We start from the raw sequence: 25,608 nt of genomic DNA, 5'->3' as shown, positions 1-25,608 counted from the left end.
TATTTGCCTGCCATAATTAACACTGTATTTTAACTTTACATTTTTATTTAGAAAATACATTTGTGTACAATTTCTTGCAATCATGGCAGCAGTAATATTATATATATATATATATATATATACTGTATGGAGAAGATCTCTATAACTGATATATCCAGACACGAGTTACTGTATTACAGCTGTGTAGCAATGTACTGTAGCAATGCTATAGTTCCAGCAAACTATGCCAGTCAAGCAAACAGCACCCAGCCCTAATTTCTTAGGTGTTTTTATGCTTTTTTACTGATTTTAATAATTCTTTCAGTGAAAAGAGTGTGAACAGCACATACAAACCAATGGTGAAATTAACAGGCTTTAGAACTGACCCATAAGAAGTCAAACTGTAGAATATACATCTACATACACAACAAGACTGAACTGTAGCATGATTTCTTAAGTAAGCAGATAAGATACAATAAAGAGTCTATTTACTACTTACTCTGCAAAGAAAAATATCCTGTCAGTTCAGAGCTCAACAATGAGGACGGCTCACTTAATCTTCATCTTACATTTGTTGATCTTGTTCATGTTTTTATGCATTGAAAATTAAATGAAAAAATTGAATTTTACTGATTTAAACTTATCACCAAGGTAACAATTTCTAGATAGATAACAAATTCATTATAAATAAATCAATGTTGTGCATCACGTGACATAATATGCCATAGCTTAAAGAGTAACTAAACCCTAAAGCAACTTTTTTTAGTTAATGATCTGTAAGAATGGGGCTTTATTAGTGCTGTTCATTGTTTCGAGTAACTTTTTTGACATTTGAGTATAAAGTGTTTTAATTCTACAATATATGGTGTAAAAACGTCTGAGTGCGGCCCTCTTCAGGTTGAACGTTGGCTACTGTAGTTGATTTTTCCTATTGGATGTTGCGGTGGCAAGTGACGTAAGCGGTGGCAGGTGACGTAAGCAGTTTCCAGCTCACCACGCCCCTTGGTACGAGCTACCACGCCCTTGGCAGTATAAAACCATCTTGTTCCGTCAAATAACTGTAGTGAGTCAGGAGTTGGAATTGTGAGTAATGAAAACGACCAGGATAGACTATTATAGCATCTATTTAGCATAGCAATTATATAGTTATTTAGATCTTCATGTTAGCATAGATTTATCTGTATTTAGTACAGTGGTCAGGATGGTACGTAGGTGTGTTGCTGGTTGTGACAGAACTGCTGGACTGCATAGTTTTCCAGCAGACTTTAAAATTAGGCGCCAGTGGTTGCATTCACTTGGCCTGGAAGACTGTGAGTTCCCGCCTAGAGCTGGAGTGTACAAACTGCATTTTACACGGGATTGCTTCTCCAACGCAGTGGAGGTGGAAATGGGCTTCTCCACACAGCTCGCGCTGAAAAGCGACGCGATGCGGGAGTTAAGACCGCAGTTTGAGCCAGTTGCTCGAATTGATATGAACAGACACCTCGACATCCTCCACTTCAGGAGAAGGTAGGTGAGAAAAGTCCTTTACTTCAAATGATCGCTCTGTTGCAAAGCTACTTGCGTCATTACAGTCACTCTCCATTTTAGCGTCTCTGACAGCAGCTGTCAATCAATCCCCGCCCTCGGTTCGTCCCCTCTATCTCCGCTGTGATCTGCCCACTTTTCAGCATTTTTCAAATATTGTCAGTGGGTGGAGTCAGGCTCTGACCAGGGGTTTAGTTACCCTTTAAATTGAAATGAAAATTCTGTGCGCGCATTTATTTTGTTTGTTTGTTTTAAAGAAAACTTTCTTTCTGGCTAGTATAGTCCACATTTCTTTTCCCCTAGGCAGGACAAGTAAAAATCAGAGGCTGAACAATGTGGTGTATTCATGAACTCACATGTTCTGACCTATTTAGGTGTGCAGCACTCATTTTATCTACCTAAAATTAGAAAATTTTTTTACATTTTCATTCTCATCTCATGAGACATTTTGCCTTTTTTCTATACTTTTACTTGTGTCATCTCCTATGTTCACTAAAGGGAAAGCCAAGCTCAGTATGTGGTCTTAAAAGGCCTGCAGGAATCCCTCTACTCTCTTTCATCGATGTAGTCCACTCTTTTCCGTTGCCGTTAAGAGGAAGTGACACTAACTTCACAGGAATCATTCTGAGCTCTGAGTGCGTACATGGCAACTATCAAACCACACATAGAAAATAAATGCTTAAACGAAGTCTTGAACAAGCGATCACACTCGCAGCTGTGTGAGATAAAGCAAGGCATGAAAGCACATCTCAGCCTTAATAATGTTCATTTTTGCAGACTGCAGAATCCAAAACACTTAGGCCCTGTCTCAAATCACACACTTTATGTGGTCTCACAGTTCATGATGTCCACAAGGCTGTGGGGTGCCCTATTTTACATTCAATAATTCAGAATTTAATAGATAAACAGAGAGACAGATAGATAAAAAGTGTTGAGCCCATTGATACTACCAACTCAATCATTCACTTGAAATTAAATCAGGTTGGCATCTCTGACAGCTCTCAACTTGTCAGAAGTGAGTGCATCTATCTTGCCGAGTTTGGCTGGACAAAAAGAAAAAAGGAAAAACAATTGGGATCCAGATATCAAAGTTAGTGAAGAGCTGGCTCCTCTCAATCAGGAAACTTCTGGAAGAGGACTGCTACAGGCCTTAGCAATGGAAATTGGAAATCAACATGAACAAAATCCATCTGCCTGTGACCCTTCCTTGTTCATTGATCTACAGCTCTGGGAATCTTCCAAGATCTATAATCAAAATACTGATAGACATTTCTCTTTCTAAGGCACAAGGTGATGACGCATGAAATGCCTCTAAATAATTGGGTTATTAAGAATGTGGAGTAGTTCGATTAGATTATTTGATGCAAACAGTAAAATGTGTATTTGTGCAAAAATAAATATTCATGATTGCATACGCTTACATATGCAATGTCAAATGCACAAACCACAAAAGTGTTACAGACAGTGAGACTGGTACCTTTTGAACCTGTGCCAACAATCTGAATTCACTCTCACTGTCTCCTGTCACTGTCCTTTCAACATTTCAATGCCGTTTCCAAGGAGACCAAAGAGCATTGGAATTCTGCAGTGGAATGCAGGCAAGTGATTGGAAGAGAGGGAAGAGTAGTTTAAGAGTAAATGAAAGGCAGTGACATGAAACCTATGATCTCAACCGTGTGAATTTATAATTTGCTCTCTGTTACTAATCTCTGACCACAAACTGCACAGGGTGGTTATTTGATACAAAACTAGTTTAATTACATATGCCCTGCACCGCCATGCTTTGGTAAATAGCACAATAACTTCTAGTCCTGTCAAATGTGAATGAAGCAACCTTGGGCTTCAAATATTACATCTCTACAAATGTGAATGCATTCATGACGACTCTGGGGATATCTTCATAAGAGTTGTTTGTTGTGAAGAGTCAAGAAGGGAAAACAACATTTTAGCCCACATAGAGTGCACAGTCAAAAGAAATAACAGGAACGTTCACATTCAAACACATGCAATGAAAAGAAAAGCATGGCTGCACAAAGCAGATGCACAGCCGCCTCGGCACATACAGTATAAACTCTGTAACCATGATTCATCGCTCAGCCAATAAGAAAATGCTTTCTTTTTCTTACCCATGAACTCAATGCCCAAGTGATCCACTGCTCCAGCGAAGATAGAAGAGGGCAGCATTAAAGGAGAAGGGAGGGAGGAAAGAGAGGAGAGAGAAAAAAGATTTTAGAGACACTCGTTGTGTGCATTCTATTCTCATTGCATGCACAGATATTGTGGGATACTATTTATGTAAGAGAGTACTGTGATAGCTATTTGTGTGTGCAACTTGCTCAGAAAATGTATGTTTTATTATGTAAAATAAAACCATGGCTGAAATCTTGAGCGAGTTTAGCATTTGCCGATAAAACAATACTATAGATTGCTCATCTGTAATTGTGGATCCATGTATGCAGTTCATTCCAAAATATATTATATTCGTGAAGGATTTCTGTGCTTTGGATAAGAATGCAGACCAGCAGGTTATAGCAAAAAGGCAAAATTAAATAATTTTATTTATTAGTTTGTTTTGTTATATTATTTATCAGCAAAATCATTATCAACATCAACAAAAAAATAATGTCCAAGGCAATAGCAAACAATGAGAGTCAATGATCAAAACACTAAGGCAAGGCAAAACTAGGAAACTTGGAAAACAAGGAACTACTGTACACAAAACAACTAATATGAGGCAGCTGTGAACTGATGAGGTCACAGGTCAATTTAGCTCAAAGGGAATCAATTAATAATTTAAAGGGAATTTGAACAGAATCACTGTTTCACGGCTGGTCACTGAGACGCGCCTGCGATTCAGTGAACGAGCCGTTTAACATCAAATCTGCGCCGGATACTAATATCCAAACTATAGTGAAACACTATCAATTAGCACAGTAACAGGATCGTCAGTTTAAGACATTAACTTGTAAGCACAAAACACAAGATACTTCTCTTTTCCATATGAATAAGGCTTTATTAGATCAATCTAAGACATATAAACTAATCTAACACATAAACGCACACACACACACATTCACACAACTTGCAGGAAGATATAAAGTTAGGGAAAGATGAGTTTAAGAGAATGGAAATATGGAATCCCAAGTTTACAGCAATACGTTAAATTGCATAGACATGAGCAACCATCAATCACTTAATTAACGCTCGCATTGAGTTCCTCAATGGGGTTAAAATTATATTAGATACACCAGCACAACAAATATCTGGGGATACATTGCCTTCGTTTCCTGTGAAAGGGACTCCCGTTGAAAGGGGTATCCCGGTGTCGCTGATTGGCTGGAAGTTCAGTAGTGGCTGAAGTGACGTCTTGGGAAGCCCGTAGTTGTTGGGCGTTGGCTGAAGGTGCAGAGTCTTGTGCGCTGGTTGAAGTTGAACGGGCACCCGAGGTCAGGCGTCGGAGACTCGACATTACAAAACTTAACTCAGAACACGAAACTCTCGAACGGAAAAGAAAATAAATAAAGTTTGACGAGACTAGGTTGTGTTCCTTCTCATCGTGGCTAAGTAGCAGCAGGCGTGCAGGCTGAAGCACGCTGCAACCGCGCTCAAAGAACAGTGATGACTAAACAGCATGGCTAGAAGCTAAAAGCTAAAGCTAGGTAGCAAAGCTACAAGCTAAAAGCTAAGAGCAGGCTAAAATGACTAATAGCAGCAGCATAGCTAGAGTGTCCAAAGTATTTAACTCGCCTGTTGGCCACACCTCAAATGTTGTCTTGACCAATCAGATATTGTCTTGGCTCGGGGTATCATAAATCATATGTTTATCTTACCAAGCATGTGGTCCGAATTTTCTTGCTCTTGCAGGGTATAATTTTGGACATGATTCCTTTAACACGAATATGATATATGTGACAAATAAATGATTGTCAGGGCTATTTCAATGAAAGTAGATTCAATCACACACATACCAGACATGACTATGTATCCCTAAGCTATCCCATAGTTATTAAAAAAAACATACACAATAAGTGATTATAACATGATAGTCAAATGTGTGGGTTACACATAAATGAATATGGGGTGAAGCGATGGACTGATTAATTTATAAGTCTTTTTGAGTTCATTCTGGTCCATATATCTGTACAAAAGCAGTTTCTTTGCCATTCTCTGACAAAGGGATGTTCTGTGAAGACAGAGGTTTAAAGCCCTTCCCCCTTAGGAATTTCAGTCTGGTTTTGCTAGGTGGGGGGAAGTGAATGGAAGTGTTTAACTCATGGGTTTCCATGTGATGTCCAGCGTTGCATTTCAATTACGAACAACAAATTTGACACCAAATTTCTCTTCTTCGAATTGAAATTGTAAATAATTGTTCTAGTGGTGTTAATGTTGAAAGCTGTTATGTGAACAAGTTGGTTGGTCATCTTGCTTGGTTCTTGTGGCACTAGAACTGATTTATGACTTCCTGAGGAATTCGGCTCGTGTTTCAATGCACAGCTTTGATAGACTCTTTAATTTGTCTGGTTCAACTCATTTCTGTTACATGAGTACTGATGAGTCTGTACAATGGATTGTGGGAAATGGAGTCCTGAGTGAATGGCAAGGCACAGAATGGAGTTTGTAAGTAAAACACAAATAATTTCTTAATATCTTACCATATTGCTTTAGGCATAGAATAGTTTTAAGACTATTTAGATACATTTTCTGTAAAACAATGCATACACTAAAAACAAACAAACAAACAAACAAAAAAAAAAAGTATTCAGGATGCAAGTTGATGTATTAAGTTGAGAAATCACTGATTTCATGATATTGTTGCAAGTGCTCCAAGCAAAGAAACTGAGCATATTTTAATATCTCTTGTAAATCAAGCCGCAGGAATACATCTTCATTCTGCCAGAGAATTCCCAGGAGCTCAGGAAATGGAAGCTGTGCTCCTTCAGGTATGCTCTGTCGCAGATTTAAGAGTGCATGACATTTATTTTTGCCACTTTAATGCAGTGGTGTAAACAGTATGAAGTCAGAATACAAGACTTTATCTCCTGAGGATCTGCGAATGTGTTGACAGCAGTAGGATAAGAACCGAAGCTCTTACACAAAGACAAATATAGATACCATTTCTATGCTCTTTGGTCAGACTGTAAGATTTTACTACATTTATTATTCATGAGAACATATTCATCTCCTTCTTCCTCAGTGTTCCGTCAAATTGTGCTAATTTGACTCAGGGAGTTTGGATGATTGTAAAAGGCTCTATAAAAGATGTTGCTTCAAGTGTAAAGATTCAAAACCTCCCACCTGAATATGAAATCTGACAGGAAAATGATGGCATAGTTAAATTTGGAAGGGAACGGTAGTTGCAGTCAAGATGTATGTGTGTTTGGTGCCCTTGGGAGTCTGTATTTAAAAATGCCAACAAACTTATCAAATTTCCCTCAGAATCTCTTCAAAAACTGTCAGCATCCACAACAGAAATAAACATAACCTGTAGGTGTGCAACTCTCTATAACATAACACCGTAAGCTGTCCACAGTGAGATGCTCTTCCATCCATAACAAACACAGGGCTTTTTTGCATCATTGGCTCTGTGCCGACGATTCTGACCTATCCAGGAAGCGATATGGCTGGAGCGTATAGTAGTGGCTGTGCCTTGATGTCATAATGTGAGTAAAGACAGACTGTGAGGCAGGTGCAGACTGTGGGGTTTCAAACCCATTTACTTCCCCTATTCAAATGCACACATGCAGATGGATCCAAAAATAAGACCTTCTACCTGTCCGGAGCTGCTTGTTTAAAGCTATGAGCCTTTGGGGAGGTTTTCTCCTTCTAAACTGCCATCAAAACAACCAAGGACTCAAACACCCTAATTGCACACCTTCTGTTACTGGCTACTCAGAATAAATGCCCACCACTTGACATGTTTTACCATAAGTGGCTCATATATTACAGTACCCAATCGCTGATTTTACACACTGCTCAGTATCTCAGATGAGATCAGTTGTGTCCCTGAGACAGGAAGGGAGACGGACAAGGCTACTGATGCTTCTCTTGTCGTCCTTGAGAAAACACTTATATTAAACTGCATCAGCCACAGGATCACTGAAAATGTGCCTTAAATTGTGCTTACTGTCCCCTGAAGTCGACCTGGGACGAGGGCTAGCAATGAACCATAAATCTGACTGAATGAGACTGTCTCAGGTATTTATCTGTCCTACCGTGGAGGAAGTTTAAACACTCTTTCTGGAACTCGGCAGTATCTGTCTCTCTATCAAGGAGATTTGGAATGGTTGTACTCGCTTTTTCTAAATGTAATTGCACCCTATAGCCTTCTAATGCCTTGTAAATCATGAGGCTTAGTGCTATGCAACATAAGAATAAATACAGCAAAACTAATGCTGAGAATTATGATACTGTTTTTCCTTTTTTTTTGGCTGGCAACCATTGTAGTTGTCTGCAGGTTTTTTTCCGCTTTGCCCTGATAGAGAGAAACCCAGTCTTAAACAGATTTATTCCTGGTGCCTTCAAAATATGCACACAACTTTTACATTCCTAGGTCACTTAACCAACTTAGCAAATATACATAATTTAATAATTTACCATGAAATATTGTATTTGATTAATAATTTCTTAGCATCATGTAGATATTCAAAGAGTTGATGGTGCAATTAATACATTAATCACGATTTTATTAATTAAAATTTTTTGAATTTCTTTATAATTTGAAATGATTCATGAACTACAGCAAAAGTACTATGATGAATGAAAAACGTTTTGCCGTATGAACTTCGTTGAGTTCATGGCCTGTAAACTTTGAATTACCGACATCAAACTTATAACAAACACTTGCAATCATATAGGTCAATTCAGTTAAAGCCTCTGTTTTGAGTACTACTGTAGAATGTGTGATCAATCCGAATTTAGAGACCAATCAGAACTTAGAGATGGAATTATCTTACATATTCTAAGAGCTAGAGAACTAAAAAATAAATACATCTAGTATCTAGTAAGTCCAGTTTTAGATAGAGAGAACATAACCTCCAATCTAGGTCTGTAAGAGCTGATAAGGGGCATGGTTGAAGGGTCGCAACATTCCCAATCACAAGATGATATCGCTTTATCTCGAGAAGGACACCTTTCAAGATCTTTGCTTTGCAATGGAGAACTTGACATCTCATCAAAAAAATAAAATCAGCCTTGGAGTTGGGGGATGTGACGAGGGTGTCTTGTCACTATCCTCCTTACTCTCACTCATCAAGCAGAGATGTGTCCTTCAGAGTTCTTGAACCATGTCCTTGATTGTGCCCTTCTAAGTGTTCCCAGTCTCTCTCTCTCCCACACACACACACACACACACACACACACACATACACACACAAAGACCCACTCACTGAGTTTAAATCAACTACTGTAGGAAGGCGTTTCATTTCTTCCCTTTCATTTCTCTTTTATTTTGTCACCAGACAGACACACTTCCACTGACATCTCCCTGTCAGAAATAAGATGGATTCCATTTTTCCTGTGGATTCCATTTTGCCAGTCCCAGACAAATGTTATGCGCTGTCACTTTCAGAATCTTAAAGATGTAACTTGAATATGAAAATGAATACATTATTTAATTCAAATACTCTGTGATGTTCAATAGTGTGCACTGATTATCTCCTTTTTTCTGTTAATAAAAGAATCTGTATCACAGATTTAACAAAAATATTAAGCAGCAAAACTATTTACAACATTGTTAATAAGAATAAATGTTATTAAAAGCAAATCAGAATGTTAGAAAGATTTTCGAAGGATCATGTGACACGGCCGACTAAAAATGATGAAAATTAATAGGATTTCTCTTAAAGCTATGATTTTCACTTATAAATGATTAAAATAGAAAGCTGGAACATTTCAATATTATTTCACAATGTTACTGTTTTTGGATGTATTTTTGATCAAACGTTGCCTTGGTGAGAATCAGAGACAACCAGGAAAAAATAAAGTGGTCAACCAAAAAGATAAAAGCAGTAACACTTCCACTGCAGAGAACACAGCTTCTTATAATAGGAGCGATTTAGTGTTATCGCATTGTGATGCACCACTTGCATCCAGTGGAGACACATTGTCAGCCTGTAAAATTATTTTTTGTATCCAACCATAAACTTTAACACAGTGTACAGCTGCTCATTCTACTCAAACCTGAGAGTCGCCACATTTCATTATGTGGCTATTTGAAATCTAACATAAGAGAAAATTTACAGCTCTTGCACAGAAGTTCCTACAAAACAGAAATTCCAGAAATAGACTTTAATATCTGAGTGGGCTGTTGTTGCTTTCATTATCTTCAGTATCACCTGTTCAACACAAATGCTCACTGGCTCATTAAAAGTTTCTGTGTCTGTGCTCAAAGAAAATGGGACTAGAGAAACACGTTGAGCAGAAGTTAAATACTGGCCATGATGATCTGAGCATATCAAACAACCCTCTCACCTCGCAGGGGTCATGAACGAAGCTAACGTGTCTGTACTAGCCTGTATGACACAGGAAAGAAAGTGAAAATAGAAAGGCAACTGTTTGTTTTTTCTCTCCACTCTTTTCTAAACTCTTTCAGATATTGACAGCAATTTAAGACATCCACACGCAGCGAGAGTACAATGAGAGGAATAAAAGATGCAAAGCACAAAGAAACAATCAAATGAGATCATAGGATAAGAAAGGAAAATCTTCCTGTGAGTAAAATACAAAGCAGGAGAGCAGGAAGGAGGACAGGAATTTGGCTGAATGTCCTCCGATCTTCTGTGAGAAGTGTTCTGCTTTTCTACACTGACATTCTCTGTGATGTGATGGTGAATGAAAGAACAAATTTCCTCAGCCAGATGGCAGCAAACTCCCTGAGCTCCAACTAGAAGGTCCTGTAATGCACATTCTGCTCACTGTGATGGGTGAATTAGACGGCTGATTAGATCTATGGGTTCTTTACACTTCATTGCTTAACTTATTTTAACATTTCCAGTGGAACAGAATACACAGGAACAGAAAATGCTTCATGGATTTTCTTTGATAAAATTTTTTAAATGTTTATAACAGAATGCTTAATGTTTTTTTTTTGCTATATATATATATATATATATATATATATATATATATATATATATATATATATATATATATACATATTTTAGCAGTTATTACTCCAGTCTGCTGATATGCTGATTGGGTTCTCAAGAAACATTCATTATTATTATAAATGTTGATATCAGTTGTGCCATCTAATATTTTTGTGGAAACCATGCAATTTTTTCAAGATTTTTTATGAATTGAAAATACATATTTTATAATATTATAAAATATGTGTATTTATTGGAATATTTGATTAGTTTAATGTATCCTTGCAAATTAGAAGTGTACATTTATTTTTAAATGCTAGGTTACATATTGCAATATTTTATATTATATATATATATATATATATATATATATATATATATATATATATATATATATATATATATATATATATATATATATATATATATATATATATATATATCCAGCTTTTATATTCAAATATATTAAAATATATTAAAACAAAGAAAAAAAAAATATATAAATATATCAAAATTTTTCCATTATTATTGTATTTTTAACCAAATAAATGAAAACTTGGTGAGCTTAACAAAGTTTGAGAGAGATGTTTACTAAACGATATTATTTAGTGAGTCAAGATAGTGAAAAGTGAGCTTCAAAAACAGCTGAGGCAGCTCTCTGTCTAGGTTAACTCCCAGTGCACCGCAAGTCATGAATTATATCTCTGAGTCTATAAAACACAAAACAGCCATTTCTAGGATTTGATTTAAGTATGATTTATGCAGTGGTTGTGTCAGAATCTAATCTTATCTTTGAGCAATACAACTCAATGGGGCTTAATGAGACCCCACAGAGCGACTGTTCATTGCTAGCTCAACGCTTTACCTATCTGCAGAACCTTTAAAATAAAACTAAAGACATTCCTGCACTCCTGATCCGAAAAGAAAGATGTAAATGAACCCACGATAGACCATAAGCTCTCTACCCAAAGACAGCCTGAGGCTTCAAACGACCAGCTGAACCCCATTTACTTACACCAACAGCATCATAGTCAATGGCTGGATGAGTTTTGGATGCATATGTGCATGTGAGCTTTCACATGTGAGTGGGTGGCTTTTTTTAGATTCACATCTAAAGCAGAGAAAGCCCCTGAGCAGTCTCAGAGTCATTCAGTTGTTCATCCCTGGAATACTCCACCAGAATGTTTTAGCCCAACATTAATTAGTTGTAGATTTAAAGATACACTAAAAGCTTAGGAAGCAATGCATAGATTAACATGAGATAAAATGTTGCAGGCTAAGTGATTATTCATGATGAAGAATACTGTGCATAACATAATGAAAATTCCAATATTACAACCACTTCTGCTACATTTTCACTAAGACTAAATGTGAGCGAATTCATTTCCAAACCTGATTTATAAGAGTTACAAATGTGCGCTCATCTATAAATGTCACATGCATGATAAATTGGGGGTTTCCTTGTGAAGATGACATGGTGTAAAGACAGTAAATGGGTTTTCTCTCTCTTTCCTACACAAAGACATGCAAAGGTCGCCCCTGGTCTTTATCTGATCACCCCCTCCTGTCCATTCCTCCTCTACGCAGTGGAGTGTTAATGGAAAATGTAATGGATATCTTCAAGATGGTCTGCAGACTTCAGATGTCCAGTTGGGTTCCTGCTCCAAAATAAGCAACATGATCGTTTTTATGAGATCTGTCATTTTAAGGATGATCATAAACTACAATCACACTCTAAAAGAAAATGGATAATAACAAAGCCTAATCAAATATCTCCACATCCAATACAGCTGCTTCCTTCTCATAAATGTTGGAAATGTCTTATTTGCTCATAATCTTGCAGCTTGTGCATAACAACATGTACTATTGTGCTGTAATCTTTTTCAATACTCTTGTGCAAGCCTCAGATAAGTACAGTACTACATTATTATATTTGAGATTGGCAACAATACTGATTCAGAGATTGTTCTCATCTAGTCTTCACTGCATTATTCATTGTCTGCCAATATAATAACTTTAGTGATATGAGGCATTTGGGATACGACATCAGCTCTCATCACACCAAGAAAACCTGCCGGCAAAGGTACACCTACAGTTTTACATTCAGGATCAATTAACAAATAAAAAACTGGAAGAAATATCTCTCTATATTCAAATTTCACTGGATTTTCTTGCCCTTTACTCTAAAATACGCAATAATTACAAGTGAAAAACATCAGAAATGGTCACGCTGGGCTGGCTGAGCGGTCACAGCTGGACAGAAAAAGTCAGAGATTAAAGTAAGCTCCTGAAAGGCCAGCCACAATGTTCACCCAAAACCCCCACCTGCTTTTACTGAGAATGCCACCGAATTTCACACACAGACTTCGTGGCTCCAAAAAAAGAGAGAGTGTGAGAAATAGAGGATGACAGAGAGAAAGAGTGAGACGGTGAAAGACTTTGTGAAATGGAGGTGTAAACACTAACAAAAAAGCTTTTTCACACCAGATGCAAACATATTCTAGTGAAATATATAAGGTTTTCTCAACACTTTTAGTTCTATGATACAAGTTCCAAGATACATATGACCCACAAAACCTCACCCTTGCACAGCATTAAGCTATAGCCTCACAGACAGTAAATTAAGTTGTAAAATATAGGAAAACAGTTTGCCAATTGTACAATTATTGACTCTGTAACTGTAACAAATAATTTGGGCATCCCTTCATTGGCACTCATTCTGTCTAATGGGAAGATTGAGGGTTGTGTGTCGCACTCCAGCTTGTCAAAGCACGACATGATAATTAAAAGCGTATTCATCTCATCTCCGCTGTTATGTCCAACTTGGAACAATGTTTGGTCTTGCAATATAATGTAATCAAGAGCGCTGAATCCTGCTTTACACAAATAAGTGCCAGCAAATGGTACACACAGCTTAAGAACATCCAGTCAGTGACACTTGCGCATATTTATATTTTGTTGCACCCTGTGAGATGGTGTGTTTGGACCTTTTCATCAACACCCACACACTTACAGTACACACACACTTGCATTTGTGGTTTTCGGGAACTCTTTATACGGTGTAACTGTAAAAACTGTATTTCCTATTGCCCTACACCAACCCTACACCTAAACATACCCCTTACAGAAATCTACTGTCAATTTTTGAGTTTCATAAAACACTGTTTTGTAAGCCTTTTGTTTTACGCGGACACAGGAAGTGTCCTCATAATCCATGTTTATGTTGTAGTACCCATGCAATTATGTGTGTTCCCATACACCATATGTACCAGTACACACACACACACACACACACACACACACACACACTTTGCAAAATAATATTTAAATAAACAAATTATTCAAATTAAATGTATTTAATCTTGCAGAACTTTGCCAAATTTAAAATGAGTTAATTTAATGCCAAGGCAAATGAAAAGCTTTTCCATTTAAAACTACTAAACTGATTTTTAAACAATCATTTTTAATTAAATTAATTACATGACAATTACTGTGTATTTGTAATATGCACACCATGTGTCTATGAAGTTTCAGCTCAAAATACCCCGCAGTTCATTTATTATAAGACCTGGAAAATGTCATTTTTGGGTCTAAAAGAAAAAGCTGTTTTGGTTTCACTTGAAATGCAAATTAGCTGCATATTCCTGCCCCGTCTTTAGAAGAGGGTGTAGTGTTTACGTCTCTGCTTTGTATGCCTACAGCAATAAACAACTGATAGAAGCAACATGACTGACTGGTCCCCTTCTATTTTCAATAAACATGTTGCCCCTTGGTAATATTATTAGAAAATACGGAATTAGCTTCCACTGTTATGCTGATGATACTCAGCTATATATCTCAACGAGACCAGATGAAACTTCTCAATTATCTAAGCTAACAGAGTGTGTTAAAAATGTAAAAGATTGGATGACAAATAATTTTCTCCAATTAAATTCGGATAAGACAGAGATTAATTATTGGACCAAAAAACACCACACAGAATCTTGTAGATTACAATCTGCAACTGGACGGATGTACTGTTACTTTCTCTGTTACTGTTACTTTCTACTTTTCTCAGTCAGAAATCTGGGTGTCACATTAGACAGCAATTTGTCTTTTGAAAATCATATTTCCAATGTTACAAAAACTGCATTCTTCCATCTTAGAAACATTGCCAAGCTACGAAACATGTTATCTGTTTCTGATGCAGAAAAGCTAGTTCATGCATTCATGACCTCTAGACTGGACTACTGCTTCGTCAATAAACAAGCTACAGGTAGTCCAAAAACGCAGCAGCTAGAGTCCTTACCAGGTAATATGATCATATTACCCCAATTTTACAGTCACTGCACTGGCTACCTATTAAGTTCCGTATCAGTTACAAATTATCATTACTTACCTATAAGGCCCTAAATGGTTTAGCTCCTGCGTACCTAACTAGCCTTCTACCACGCTTCAACCCATCACTCACCCTAAGGTCACAAAATGCTGGACTTTTGGTAGTTCCTAGGATAGCAAAGTCCACTAAAGGAGGTAGAGCTTTTTCAAATTCGGCTCCCAAACTCTGGAATAGCCTTCCTGATAATGTTCGGGGTTCAGACACACTCTCCCTGTTTAAATCTAGATTAAAAACACATCTCTTTCGCTAAGCATATGAATATGTATCTCTTAAATTGTGAGTGTAGTTGCATCTGATCAAATGTGCATTTTATTCATTAGCTTGGGTTAAACTTATTTTAGTTTGTTGGATCAGCAGCTATGCTAATGATGTGTCTATTTGCTCCAGTCTGGATCCAGAACACCTGAGAAGAGATGATGCTGACCCTGAATCAACAAACAGAACTAACAAATATTGCTACAAGTGTGACTGCATCATATAACAATTATTAATTAATAATATTAATAATGTTCATCGTCTGGCTGACTACGTCTTGTATTAATTTTTTCTAAAAATCCTGTCAAACTTGCACAAACTGACAGTCACCACCATAAGCTACTACTAAATATTGTAGAAACATTATTTTCTGTAAAGTTGCTTTGTAACGATTCGTATTGTAAAAAGCGCTATACCAGTAAACTTGAATTGAATTGAATTGACTAGTGTTTACTCGTAAATATTTAACGAGTTCACACTTAAATATAATAAACTTAGTAAAGGTTATGTGTATTTGGCGTGTTGTCTGAGGGGAAGGCTCCGAATTCAGAATTTTGGTTTAGGAGACATTGCTAACATTACAGCAGCTCAAGTGCAGAGAAAATGGAGGACAGGATACAACCAACACAACTCGCTGTGGGAGGGAACTACGGTAATGCAGGACTGTCAGGCCATGGGCAGGGCCTAAACAATCTGATTTCATATTGATTTGAGTCTGCTCTGGTTTAATGGGGCTTAAAAACCAAGCAGTGGGTGGATTTTTATCATTGTAAGGTGGTTGTGTTCACACACTGCCAACATACCTTTATGTCCAAACCATGTAAATGTGGATTTTGCATAATAGGCGCCATTTAAAGATGATTCAATATTCAATAAAAATATATAATTCATATATATACACACACACACACACACACACACACACACATGTATACACACAAACCATCTGAATCTTTGTTGAGCCAATGTGGGGCTGTAACCCCAAGGTCGAGATCCTCTGCCTCAGAGATTATTGAAAGCCAGTACTGGTAAACACCTTCTGCATCCAATTCCAAATAAATACAGTGAAGCACAAAGCACCCGCAGCGGTAATTTCATATCATGAAGGCTGTCAGTGTTTTATCTACAAGTTGTGTGAACAACAGATCCTATTAAAGATCAAGTTAGAGACCTAATAAAAAGTTCACTAAAAGTTCACCAAAGCTGATGAATCAGTGTTACAGTTGGACACCTGTAATACCCACCTGCCAATCCCCATTAGGGGCTGATGTCAAACAGCACTTTACCTGTCTTTCTCATTCCATGCTTTTGCAAGCAAATGCACACACACACACACGCATACCTAAGTACTGACCAACACACACATCTTTGTGGGCAGACTGGATGTGGGTGACTCATCAGTTTAGCTGCCCAAGGCTACAAATGGTCGAAAGTATCTTTTTTCAATCTTTTGAGACAGTTTCATGACATACAGTACCAGTAGATGACACGGCCAGAAACCCCCCCTACTATGTCTAAATTGGACAGCTGTATGCAATGAGAACAGGCAGGGCCATGGGATCTCGACAGTCATGAATAATGACTATAGCGAGTGCAAAATGGACTCTCACTGGCTCATAGGTCATGTTCAACCAGAGCTATACTAAAGATATGGGTGAGTAAAAATGATTTGCGGCCTGTGGTCCTCAAATAGGATCAGAGGAATATATTGAAAGCAATAGGCCATGTTTAATATAGAGGATATCTAGTTCTATGCTATGATATCTCGAAAGTGTCGTCCACAGAAAATTTTGAGCTATTTTCAACAAACGCAGGCTGACTGTGTAAGTTGTACTCCAATGTGAGCAAACAGAGTTAGAAGCGAGTATGGCTTGTTCACATTTTAAATTATCATCGTCCTGTATTTCTCTGTATTGAGTAAGGGTCTCAGACGCTCTCAGCTTCTTCAAATGTGGTAGAATGTGCAATATCCATTTTCATCAATCCAGTATTGTTAAAGCCATACAAGCATAACGTCTTCTGCTGAAGCACTGCTGTGACCTTTGTTTTCACTTGGTGGTCAGTATTACCAGCAGTTTAAGCAGTAACTATGAGGCATATGCCATAACAGCGGCCATTACAAGTGAAATGGCAAAGTTTGTCCAGTATTCTGAGGTGGAAATTATCATTGGATACGCTGAGATAGCTGGTGGACAGACGCAACAGGATAGAACCAATTACTGTCCTTTTCTCCTCCCTTCCCTTCTGTCTTTACTTTCCTTTGCTATTCATGTTACATCAGAGTTACAAAAGTCTTTTATGAACCGCCAGGCAGACTGTACCTGTCAGCACCATCTCAGCTCCCCATTGTTTGTCATTGTAAGGATGATGCTGTGGTCCTCCCAGGGCATTATGGGTAATAACTCTGACGTGCTCATGGCTTATGAATAAAGGTGAGGAGAGGATGCCTACGAGGCTGATTGACAGACTTTGGGATGCTGGGGAGATTGAGAAGCTTAGGAAGAATTATTAAAGGAGAGCCTCATAATGTTTAGACACTAAGGAGGCCGGAGGACTGACAGAACCCAGCACTGTGAAATGAGAGGAGGAGGTCTGCCAGTACAGATAGATCTGAAAAGCCACAGATGTGTGTAAAGACCTTGAACAGATGAAATGAGACAAGATGAGGCTGTTAGTTACAAAGCGAACTTGACATTTTAAACTTTCTGATATAGTCTGTAAAGAAGGGATTTTGCAGAATCAAAGAAACGATGCATCACGAAATTCTGGACGGAGCCACACAATGATCAGACCGCTTACCGACACGTTAATCTACAATTACCATTTTAAATTTACAAACTGTATTGTTTAACATTTCTATTCAAATCTTGGCTACCCTCTTTCATTTCAAAGCTGTTATATATATATGAATTTTTATCATGTTATAAGTTTATTTAACATTTTAAACGCCCTTGAAAAACCATTCAACAATATAATATAATATAATATAATATAATATAATATAATATAATATAATATAATATAATATAATATAATATAATATAATATAATATAATATAATATAATATAATATAATAATGCATATTAATATTTGCATTAAACATACATGGTTCGTATTAAATGGATGTCAAATGAGAAATTAATCAAGACTCATTTTGAAATTGGAGCTTGACTTAAAATTGAATCGAATCCCAAGATTCCTGCTTCTAATAGCGAGTGGGTGACATTTCCTGGTGATTGCAGAGAAATTATATCGGCTCAATTTACATAAACTGCTGCACAGAGATTCGTATATGAACATGATGCCACTGTCTTTGATAACTAATCATGCCTGTGACTTGCCCTTTAAATGAAAAGTTACAAAAGGCCAATAACACTGTCATCTAGTCAGAGAGGCTGGAATGATAGAAAGAAGCTTTTGTATCTGAAATCATTCAAGTACAAGCAGCCCAATGGCTGCGAGAACCCTCTCTTATCAGCAAGTCTGACAATTACTTACCCCCTCTCACCTGCTGCTTCGGCAGAGCCATCATCACAAAGAGACTGCTAATAACCACTGACTCACTTTTCAGTAAACAGACACTGTGATCAGCAGGGAATCTGGGCAACCAAAATGAGGGATCTGTTCTTGTAAAGCTTTGAAATTAGGAAGAGGCCCTCAAAGTAACAATAACAAACAGATAACTCCACAAATAAACAGAAGGTCTCTCTTTGGAGGCGCATGAAATTAAGAGCTAATAGGTTGCTGTCAATCATGCAGAATAGAAAAGTGAATCAGATTTTATTGAACACTCTTGACATTTGCCTGAATTGTTGCCAGATGGATGCTAAATTGAGTTATCACAAGAAAATGCGAAAAGATGACCGTTTTCAGGCAGGTAGATAATAGAAGCTCAACAGGTTAAAAATTAGCTTCGCTCCATGCATTTTATTCTCAGCCAAGATACATAAAGAAGAAAAATAGCCCTTATAACCCTGCCTACGTGGCACGTTGCCAAGGAGACTGTAACGTAAGAGAACACAGTGATGTCAGCATACAATTCACTTATTTTTCTATATGAAGAGGGCTGACAAGATCTAGATCTCACTGTAAATGACCGATCCGAAAGCATTAGCTCAGACCTAGATAAATATTTTACAAGTGTGAACAAGCAGAATTGCACTGGGCCTCAACAGACGAATTGCAGCAATCACTTTAAAATTTCCCTTTACCCTTGTGTTATAGTTTCCCACGCGGTAAGGTAAATTGGCTATCGAGACTGCAGTCCATTAGCGTGTTGCCCCATGATACTGTAGTTGCCTCATTGCCCATTTTATGTTATGATGAAAGGCAAAATAGACACCCGATCAACAACATGCACTTTTTGTTCCGAAAAAGTCAAACGACGAATAGAAAGATTCATGCAAGACCTTTAATCATATTTTGTAAACTTCAGTGCATCAAAGTGCAAAAGTCTTGAATGGGCCTATTTGTAAGCCACAGGGTGGCATATATCTGTAAAGCTAGTTGTCATTTCAGTCTCAAATAATACATAAATATGATTTTTTTAAGTATATTTATGTTAAAATGCAGTAAAAATTAATACTACTTGAATATTACTGCCTTTTAAATGTACGGTTACTCGGAAATGAAGATGATCAAGAAGGGTGAAAAGATAAAAAAACTAAATTATAGGGTTCATGGATTATTTTTTTTTATCTCTTTAAACGCATAATAGCAACTGATGCTGCAAGAGCACATTCCCATCAGATCTCTGATGTTTTAAGAGAGAACCCTTCATCTTTGCCTTTATAGTGTGCACTTCTTTCCATCAAACAGATCAAGAACTGACGGTAGATCAAGAAAGTGAGAGTTGCCTTAGTTTAGCTTAAACTACAGATGAAAATGAATTTGTTTCATAGGGGAGATTTTGATCTTGAAAAAATCTGATTCATAGAGGTCACTGATAAGAGACTACAGGCATGTTTTAAATAGCATGTTTGGCATTAGCTTCCAATGAAAAGAACATTTGATTCTTCATACAGTAATTCACTGCAGACATGTGGTGTTTCGTCTTGGAAATGTTTGGCTTAAACTGCTCGATCCTTGGTGCTATCCAGAAAATGACTGTAATAATTCAGAATGTATGTTCTTCTTGACCCTGGGTCGGGTGCTCTGATGAATATATATGATGCTGAGACATAATGGAATTTTTGTATGAAAGCAAAAGGCTGAAGAATGAAGAAGGAAGAAGAGCGTATCTAACTTCACCTTATCTTACCCTGTGGACATACTACGAACAGATGGCACATAACTATTCATAAACTGAAACTCTACCCAAAATAAATTATATACCTAGAGCCTCCACCCAGAAGTATCCAAACCTCAAAAAAGACAATTTAGATAACATTACACTTGAAATGACAAACTAAAATTTTAATCAATGTGCTTTTAACAAAAATATAGCTACTGCTTTCAAACCCTCAGGCTATCCAGCCTTTAAAGGCTCTTACTGTAAGTGCATTACTATAAATGCATTTTTTTCAAGCTTAACTTGAACTTAACCCAGAATACTTTTAGTCATGTCGACCTTTGAAATCCTTTGGGGTCTTCAGGAAGTTTAAATGTATTTTTTTTTTTTCGTCAAAATGAAATTGAGCAAAATTGAAAGTAAATAACTTACTTCCCATAAATGATATTCAAAGTTTTAGATCACCCATCCAAAATGTTTAAATCATTCAAAATTCAAAACATTATTTCTATTGTCAGGCACATGCAATATATATATATATATATATATATATATATATATATATATATATATATATATATATATATATATATATATATATATATATATATTTATATATTATTTCAGAATATATATATTCTGGAAAATGTTAAGCTGTTTTCTCTTTTACATACCAATAAAAGCAAAAGGGGCCTTATTGTTGTTTTGGTCCCAGGATTAGAATGACATGAGGGGGAGTAAATGATGACAGAAATAACTGTTGGTGAAATATCCATTTAGGGTAGAGTTATTGTTTTAATTGTTACCCATTAAGAAAGTCAGCTAGAGGTTGGAAGACACAACAGAAAAGGAAAGAGGTTGAGAGATGTGTGATGAAAGCTTTGGCCGTGTAACTCAAGGACACCATGACCCTGGGTGTCCCTGACTTCTCAGAATGATGCTTTTAAGAGTGTCGGCACAGGAGAGACTTTGGCTATGTGTGTGCCTGTCCTGTCAGTGAACCCATTACTGGCATCTCAAACTTTAAACACTGAAAGCCTGTCTACGTTTGTTTCTGAACTGATGAAGATTGTCTGAATCTGAAAAGTCAAGAGTACCACCTGGACAGAAGGGATACCAGTGAGATTACAGAAAATTGAAGCGCTGTAAAAGCCAAGTATGTATGTTACCTGTACGTGGAGGGTCACATGTATAAAACGAAGTGTCGAGTCTAGTTGGCCAACATAAAATATGTGTGCGGCTTTTATTTCACAATAGCCATTTGTCAGGGCACTAAATTCTCCTTCAACAGAGCTATTATTGTCTGAATTGAGTGGTAAGCTCATTATTCACAATTTGCTGTTGTGACACATCTGAAATTGGTTACTCTGCTGTGCTTAATTCTATTTTTCGTTTGCCCAATAGGTGGCTCATTGTCTCTGAGCCAAAAGTGATAAGAAGTGGCTAAGACTTGGCAGACTTGTAGAGTAAATCTGTGCCAAACTCTGTCAGGGTGCCATTCAGAAGATTACAGTGTTATTCATTAACCTTCAAGTGAAGTAGAAGAAACAGAATCAGACCAGAGCAAAATGCTATGTTTATGAACAATGCCACACACACTAATGTGTGTCACAATACTACGGGGTGACTTCGTTGGAAGCGAGCCAAAAAAACCTGCAGATAATTCATAAACCATCTACAACCTTGTTTAGAGGACTGGTAAATATGCTAATATAGAGCTTCAGTGTATTTAAATGAAGTCATTGTCTTTCTTTGCAACACAAATGTGCTTCCTTTGTATGTAAATGAGGTTTCTGGAATCGAATTGCAGTTATGGAGAGATGCTGTATAGTTCTAGTAAAGTATGTCAGTGGCACCTTGCCGCATCCTCTACATCCTAGTGCTCAAAACCAGGCTTACAAGATGAGAAATTGTCCCTTGCAGATTTTCTGGGCATGCTTGCACTATAACCTGATTTTTGCAATTCCTTTAGAGAATTCGAATCGTATAGATTCTGAAAATTCAAGCTTAAATAAAATAAAATACAACTATATACAATATATCAAATATATACAAGTGCATCTCAATAAATTATAATGTCATGGAAAAGTTCTTGTTTATTTCAGTATTTCAACTCAAATTGTGAAACTCATGTATTAAATAAATTCAGTTCACACAAACTGAAGAAGTCTTTGGTTCTTTTAATTGCGATGATTTGGAAAATGAAATCAGCATCTTCAAAAAGCTGGTCAGCTGAAGGAAGCATGAAGTGCTCCAAAATGTATTGTTAAATGGCTGCAGTGACTTTGGTTTTCAAAAAACACAATGGACCAACACCAGCTGATGACATTGCACCCCAAATCCTCACAGACTTAACAGTGGAAACTTAACACTGGACTTTAAGCAACTTGGGCTATGAGCTTCTCCACCCTCCCTCCAGACTCTAGGACCTTGATTTCCAAATAAAATACAAAATTTGCTCTCATCTGAAAAGAGGACTTTGGACCACTGGGCAACAATACAGTTCTTCTTCTCCTTAGCCCAGGTAAGACGCCTCTGACATTGTCTGTGGTTCAGGAATGGCTTAACAAGAGGAATATGACAAATGTAGCCAAATTCTTTGACACGTCTGTGTGTGGTGGCTCTTGATGCCTTAACCCAAGCCTCAGTCCATTCCTTGTGAAGTTCACTCAAATTCTTGAATTGATTTTGCTTGAGAATCCTCATAAGGCTGCGGTTCTCTGGGTTGGTTGTGCATCTTTTTCTTCCACACTTTCCTTCCACTAAACTTTCTGTTAACATGCTTTGATAGAGCACTATGTGAACAGCCAGCTTCTTTGGAAATGAATGTTTGTGGCTTACCCTCCTTGTAAAGCGGGTCAATGATTGTCTTCTGGACAACTGTCAGATCACCAGTCTTCCACTAAACTGAGAGACCATTTGGAAGGCTCAGGAAACCTTTGCAGGTGTTTTGAGTTGATGAGATGATTGGCATGTCACCATATTCTAATTTGTTGAGATGGTGAATTGGTGGGTTTTTGTTAAATGTGAGCCAAAATCATCAATTAAAAGAACCAAAGACTAAAACTACTTAAATCTGTGCATTGAATTTATTTAATACACGAGTTTCTCAATTTGAGTTGAATTACTGAAATAAATGAACTTTTCCACGACATTCTAATTTATTGAGATGCACCTGTGTGTGTGTGTGTGTGTGTATATATCTCGTGTATTAAATAAATTCAATTAGGACATTTAAGCATTTCTTTAATAAATGTAGCTTTAAAAAAATCAATAAAATAAAAAAAAAAACTGGTGTATCTTGAGACAAAACAAAGGTACTGACATGTTTTAAGATCAATCAGTGCAAGTTTCTTTCAGTTGAAACAGCTCAGACTTTTATCAAACGGAGGTATATGATAAAACCGATCAATGCGCTATACTAATACTTTTTCTGAATATAACATATTAATGTTATCCTGTGATATGTGGGCATATGAGTGTGGATGTATAGTATACATGTTAGTTTTTGTTCAGTAAAAGGGTGTGTGCTTTTTACATTCTCAGCTGGTGGTATTCACCATTTCTATTTGCATCCAGCAAATTCTTGAGCAGCTCATTTTATTATCTTTCATATAAAACAGCACTGATAGATCTCTATGAGAAGGTCAGAAAACAGAACCCCTCATAATCATGCTCCATTTCTGACTCATCAAGTGATCTTACTCATTGCCCACAACATGCAATCACTACCTGCACACACACACACACACACACACACACTGCCTTATTTGGTAAAATGGCGTACATCATTCAGACATTCAGGTTTGGTAGAAGCATGTGAATATACAGCCATTAGCTGAGTGGGTGGGAAAATCTAGAAATCTGTTCCTGTCAGGAAAATATGAAAATGTTGTGACACTTTAGTAATGACAAGGTTTCTATGACAACAGTGCCTGTAAGACTGCAAACTGCAAAGCCTTGTTGTTATTGGCAAATGACTGCGTAAATGCATTATGGTCCACAGAGGTTAAGCATTCATTTGGGTTAGAAGCTGATTATATGACATTAGTTATACAGCCATTTCTCTCTCTTCACCTCAGTGACCCTGTACACTCATTTCAAAGCAATTTCAAAAGGACGGTATCATCCATAGACTGTTCACATGGTATTTTCTATTAACTTCAGACACAGCAGAGTAAAAATGTATGCATTTACATGCATCTGATTTATTCAAGCAAAATGCAAGTGCACTCACTTGGGTCAGACATGATGGAATCAGTCTTGGGCAGGAATTGGTCACAGCGAATGCCCTGGAAACCCTCTTTACACCTGATTTGGAAAGAAAGAAAGAAAAAGAAAGACAGTTAGTAAGCAGTTTAACAGATGTTGTTATCTAAAGCAATGTATTTTAGGGACAGTCTCCATGGGGTTAAGAACTGTACTTGGCTTGTTTCTTGTGGGGATAAGAAGGCAAAGAAATCTACTTTTTGGCTATACTGGTGAAGTAATGAGTATTTTAACATTTCCGGCCTTATTAATTTCCATTGCAAGCTGTGTTGTTATTAATAGAGAACTAAAAAAAAAAAGAAAAAGCTTTAGACCCCTTGGTCACTCCACCGTTTTAAAAAAAAAAAAACACTCCACAAAACACCACTCCACAAAAACACTTTCAGGGGCCAGACTGGTCCCTGTGCATTTGATAACAATGAAACTTCTAGATGTGGATAAGCCAATCAGAGTGACAAATGGTCAAGGGTTTTCTGGAAATCAGATGGGAAACCCAGACATGCCATGCAACGCATCTGTTGCAGATGGCAGTAGATTGATTTGGAAATACATGGGCACAGCAAATTTGCTGATTTTCTACCTCAGCAAAGCCCTGACTGTTTCAATAAGCTCTCTCGGTGTTCACTAAATATGGAAATGAAATGCTTGTCTTTTATATATGAAATATGTATGCCATGTCCCTCCCAGCCAAGCTGTTTGCTCTCTCTCCAGCTCTCTTGCTCATGTAACTGCCCATGTGTTACTGCCTGTCTCGCTCTTCCTCTCCCTCTCTCCATCCTGTCATCACTTTATCCTCATTTTTCCCTCACTTCTTGACTTTTCAAAGACACTGGAGGCTAATCCCGCTTTCAGCTGGTTGAGTCAGGAGAGCAATGTGACAAAG

General features: G+C 37.2%; 1 protein-coding gene across 1 annotated transcript in view; it reads right to left on the bottom strand.

Annotated features, from left to right (window-relative positions):
• The window catches only part of LOC127969979 (pro-neuregulin-3, membrane-bound isoform), a 334,295-nt gene that overhangs the window by 24,008 nt on the left and 284,679 nt on the right, over positions 1-25,608 (bottom strand). Inside the window, exons 3-4 of the mRNA XM_052572139.1 lie at positions 24,694-24,767; positions 3,633-3,659 (exon numbers count right to left, since the gene is read on the bottom strand). Of these exons, the coding sequence (XP_052428099.1) occupies positions 3,633-3,659; positions 24,694-24,767 (101 nt within the window). The remainder of the gene's footprint in view (positions 1-3,632; positions 3,660-24,693; positions 24,768-25,608) is intronic.

The sequence above is a fragment of the Carassius gibelio genome, chromosome B13 (genome assembly GCF_023724105.1).
Source record: "Carassius gibelio isolate Cgi1373 ecotype wild population from Czech Republic chromosome B13, carGib1.2-hapl.c, whole genome shotgun sequence".
Taxonomy (NCBI): domain Eukaryota; kingdom Metazoa; phylum Chordata; class Actinopteri; order Cypriniformes; family Cyprinidae; genus Carassius; species Carassius gibelio.
The sequence above is the reverse complement of the archived record's forward strand: the minus strand, read 5'-3'. Positions and strand labels throughout refer to the sequence as shown.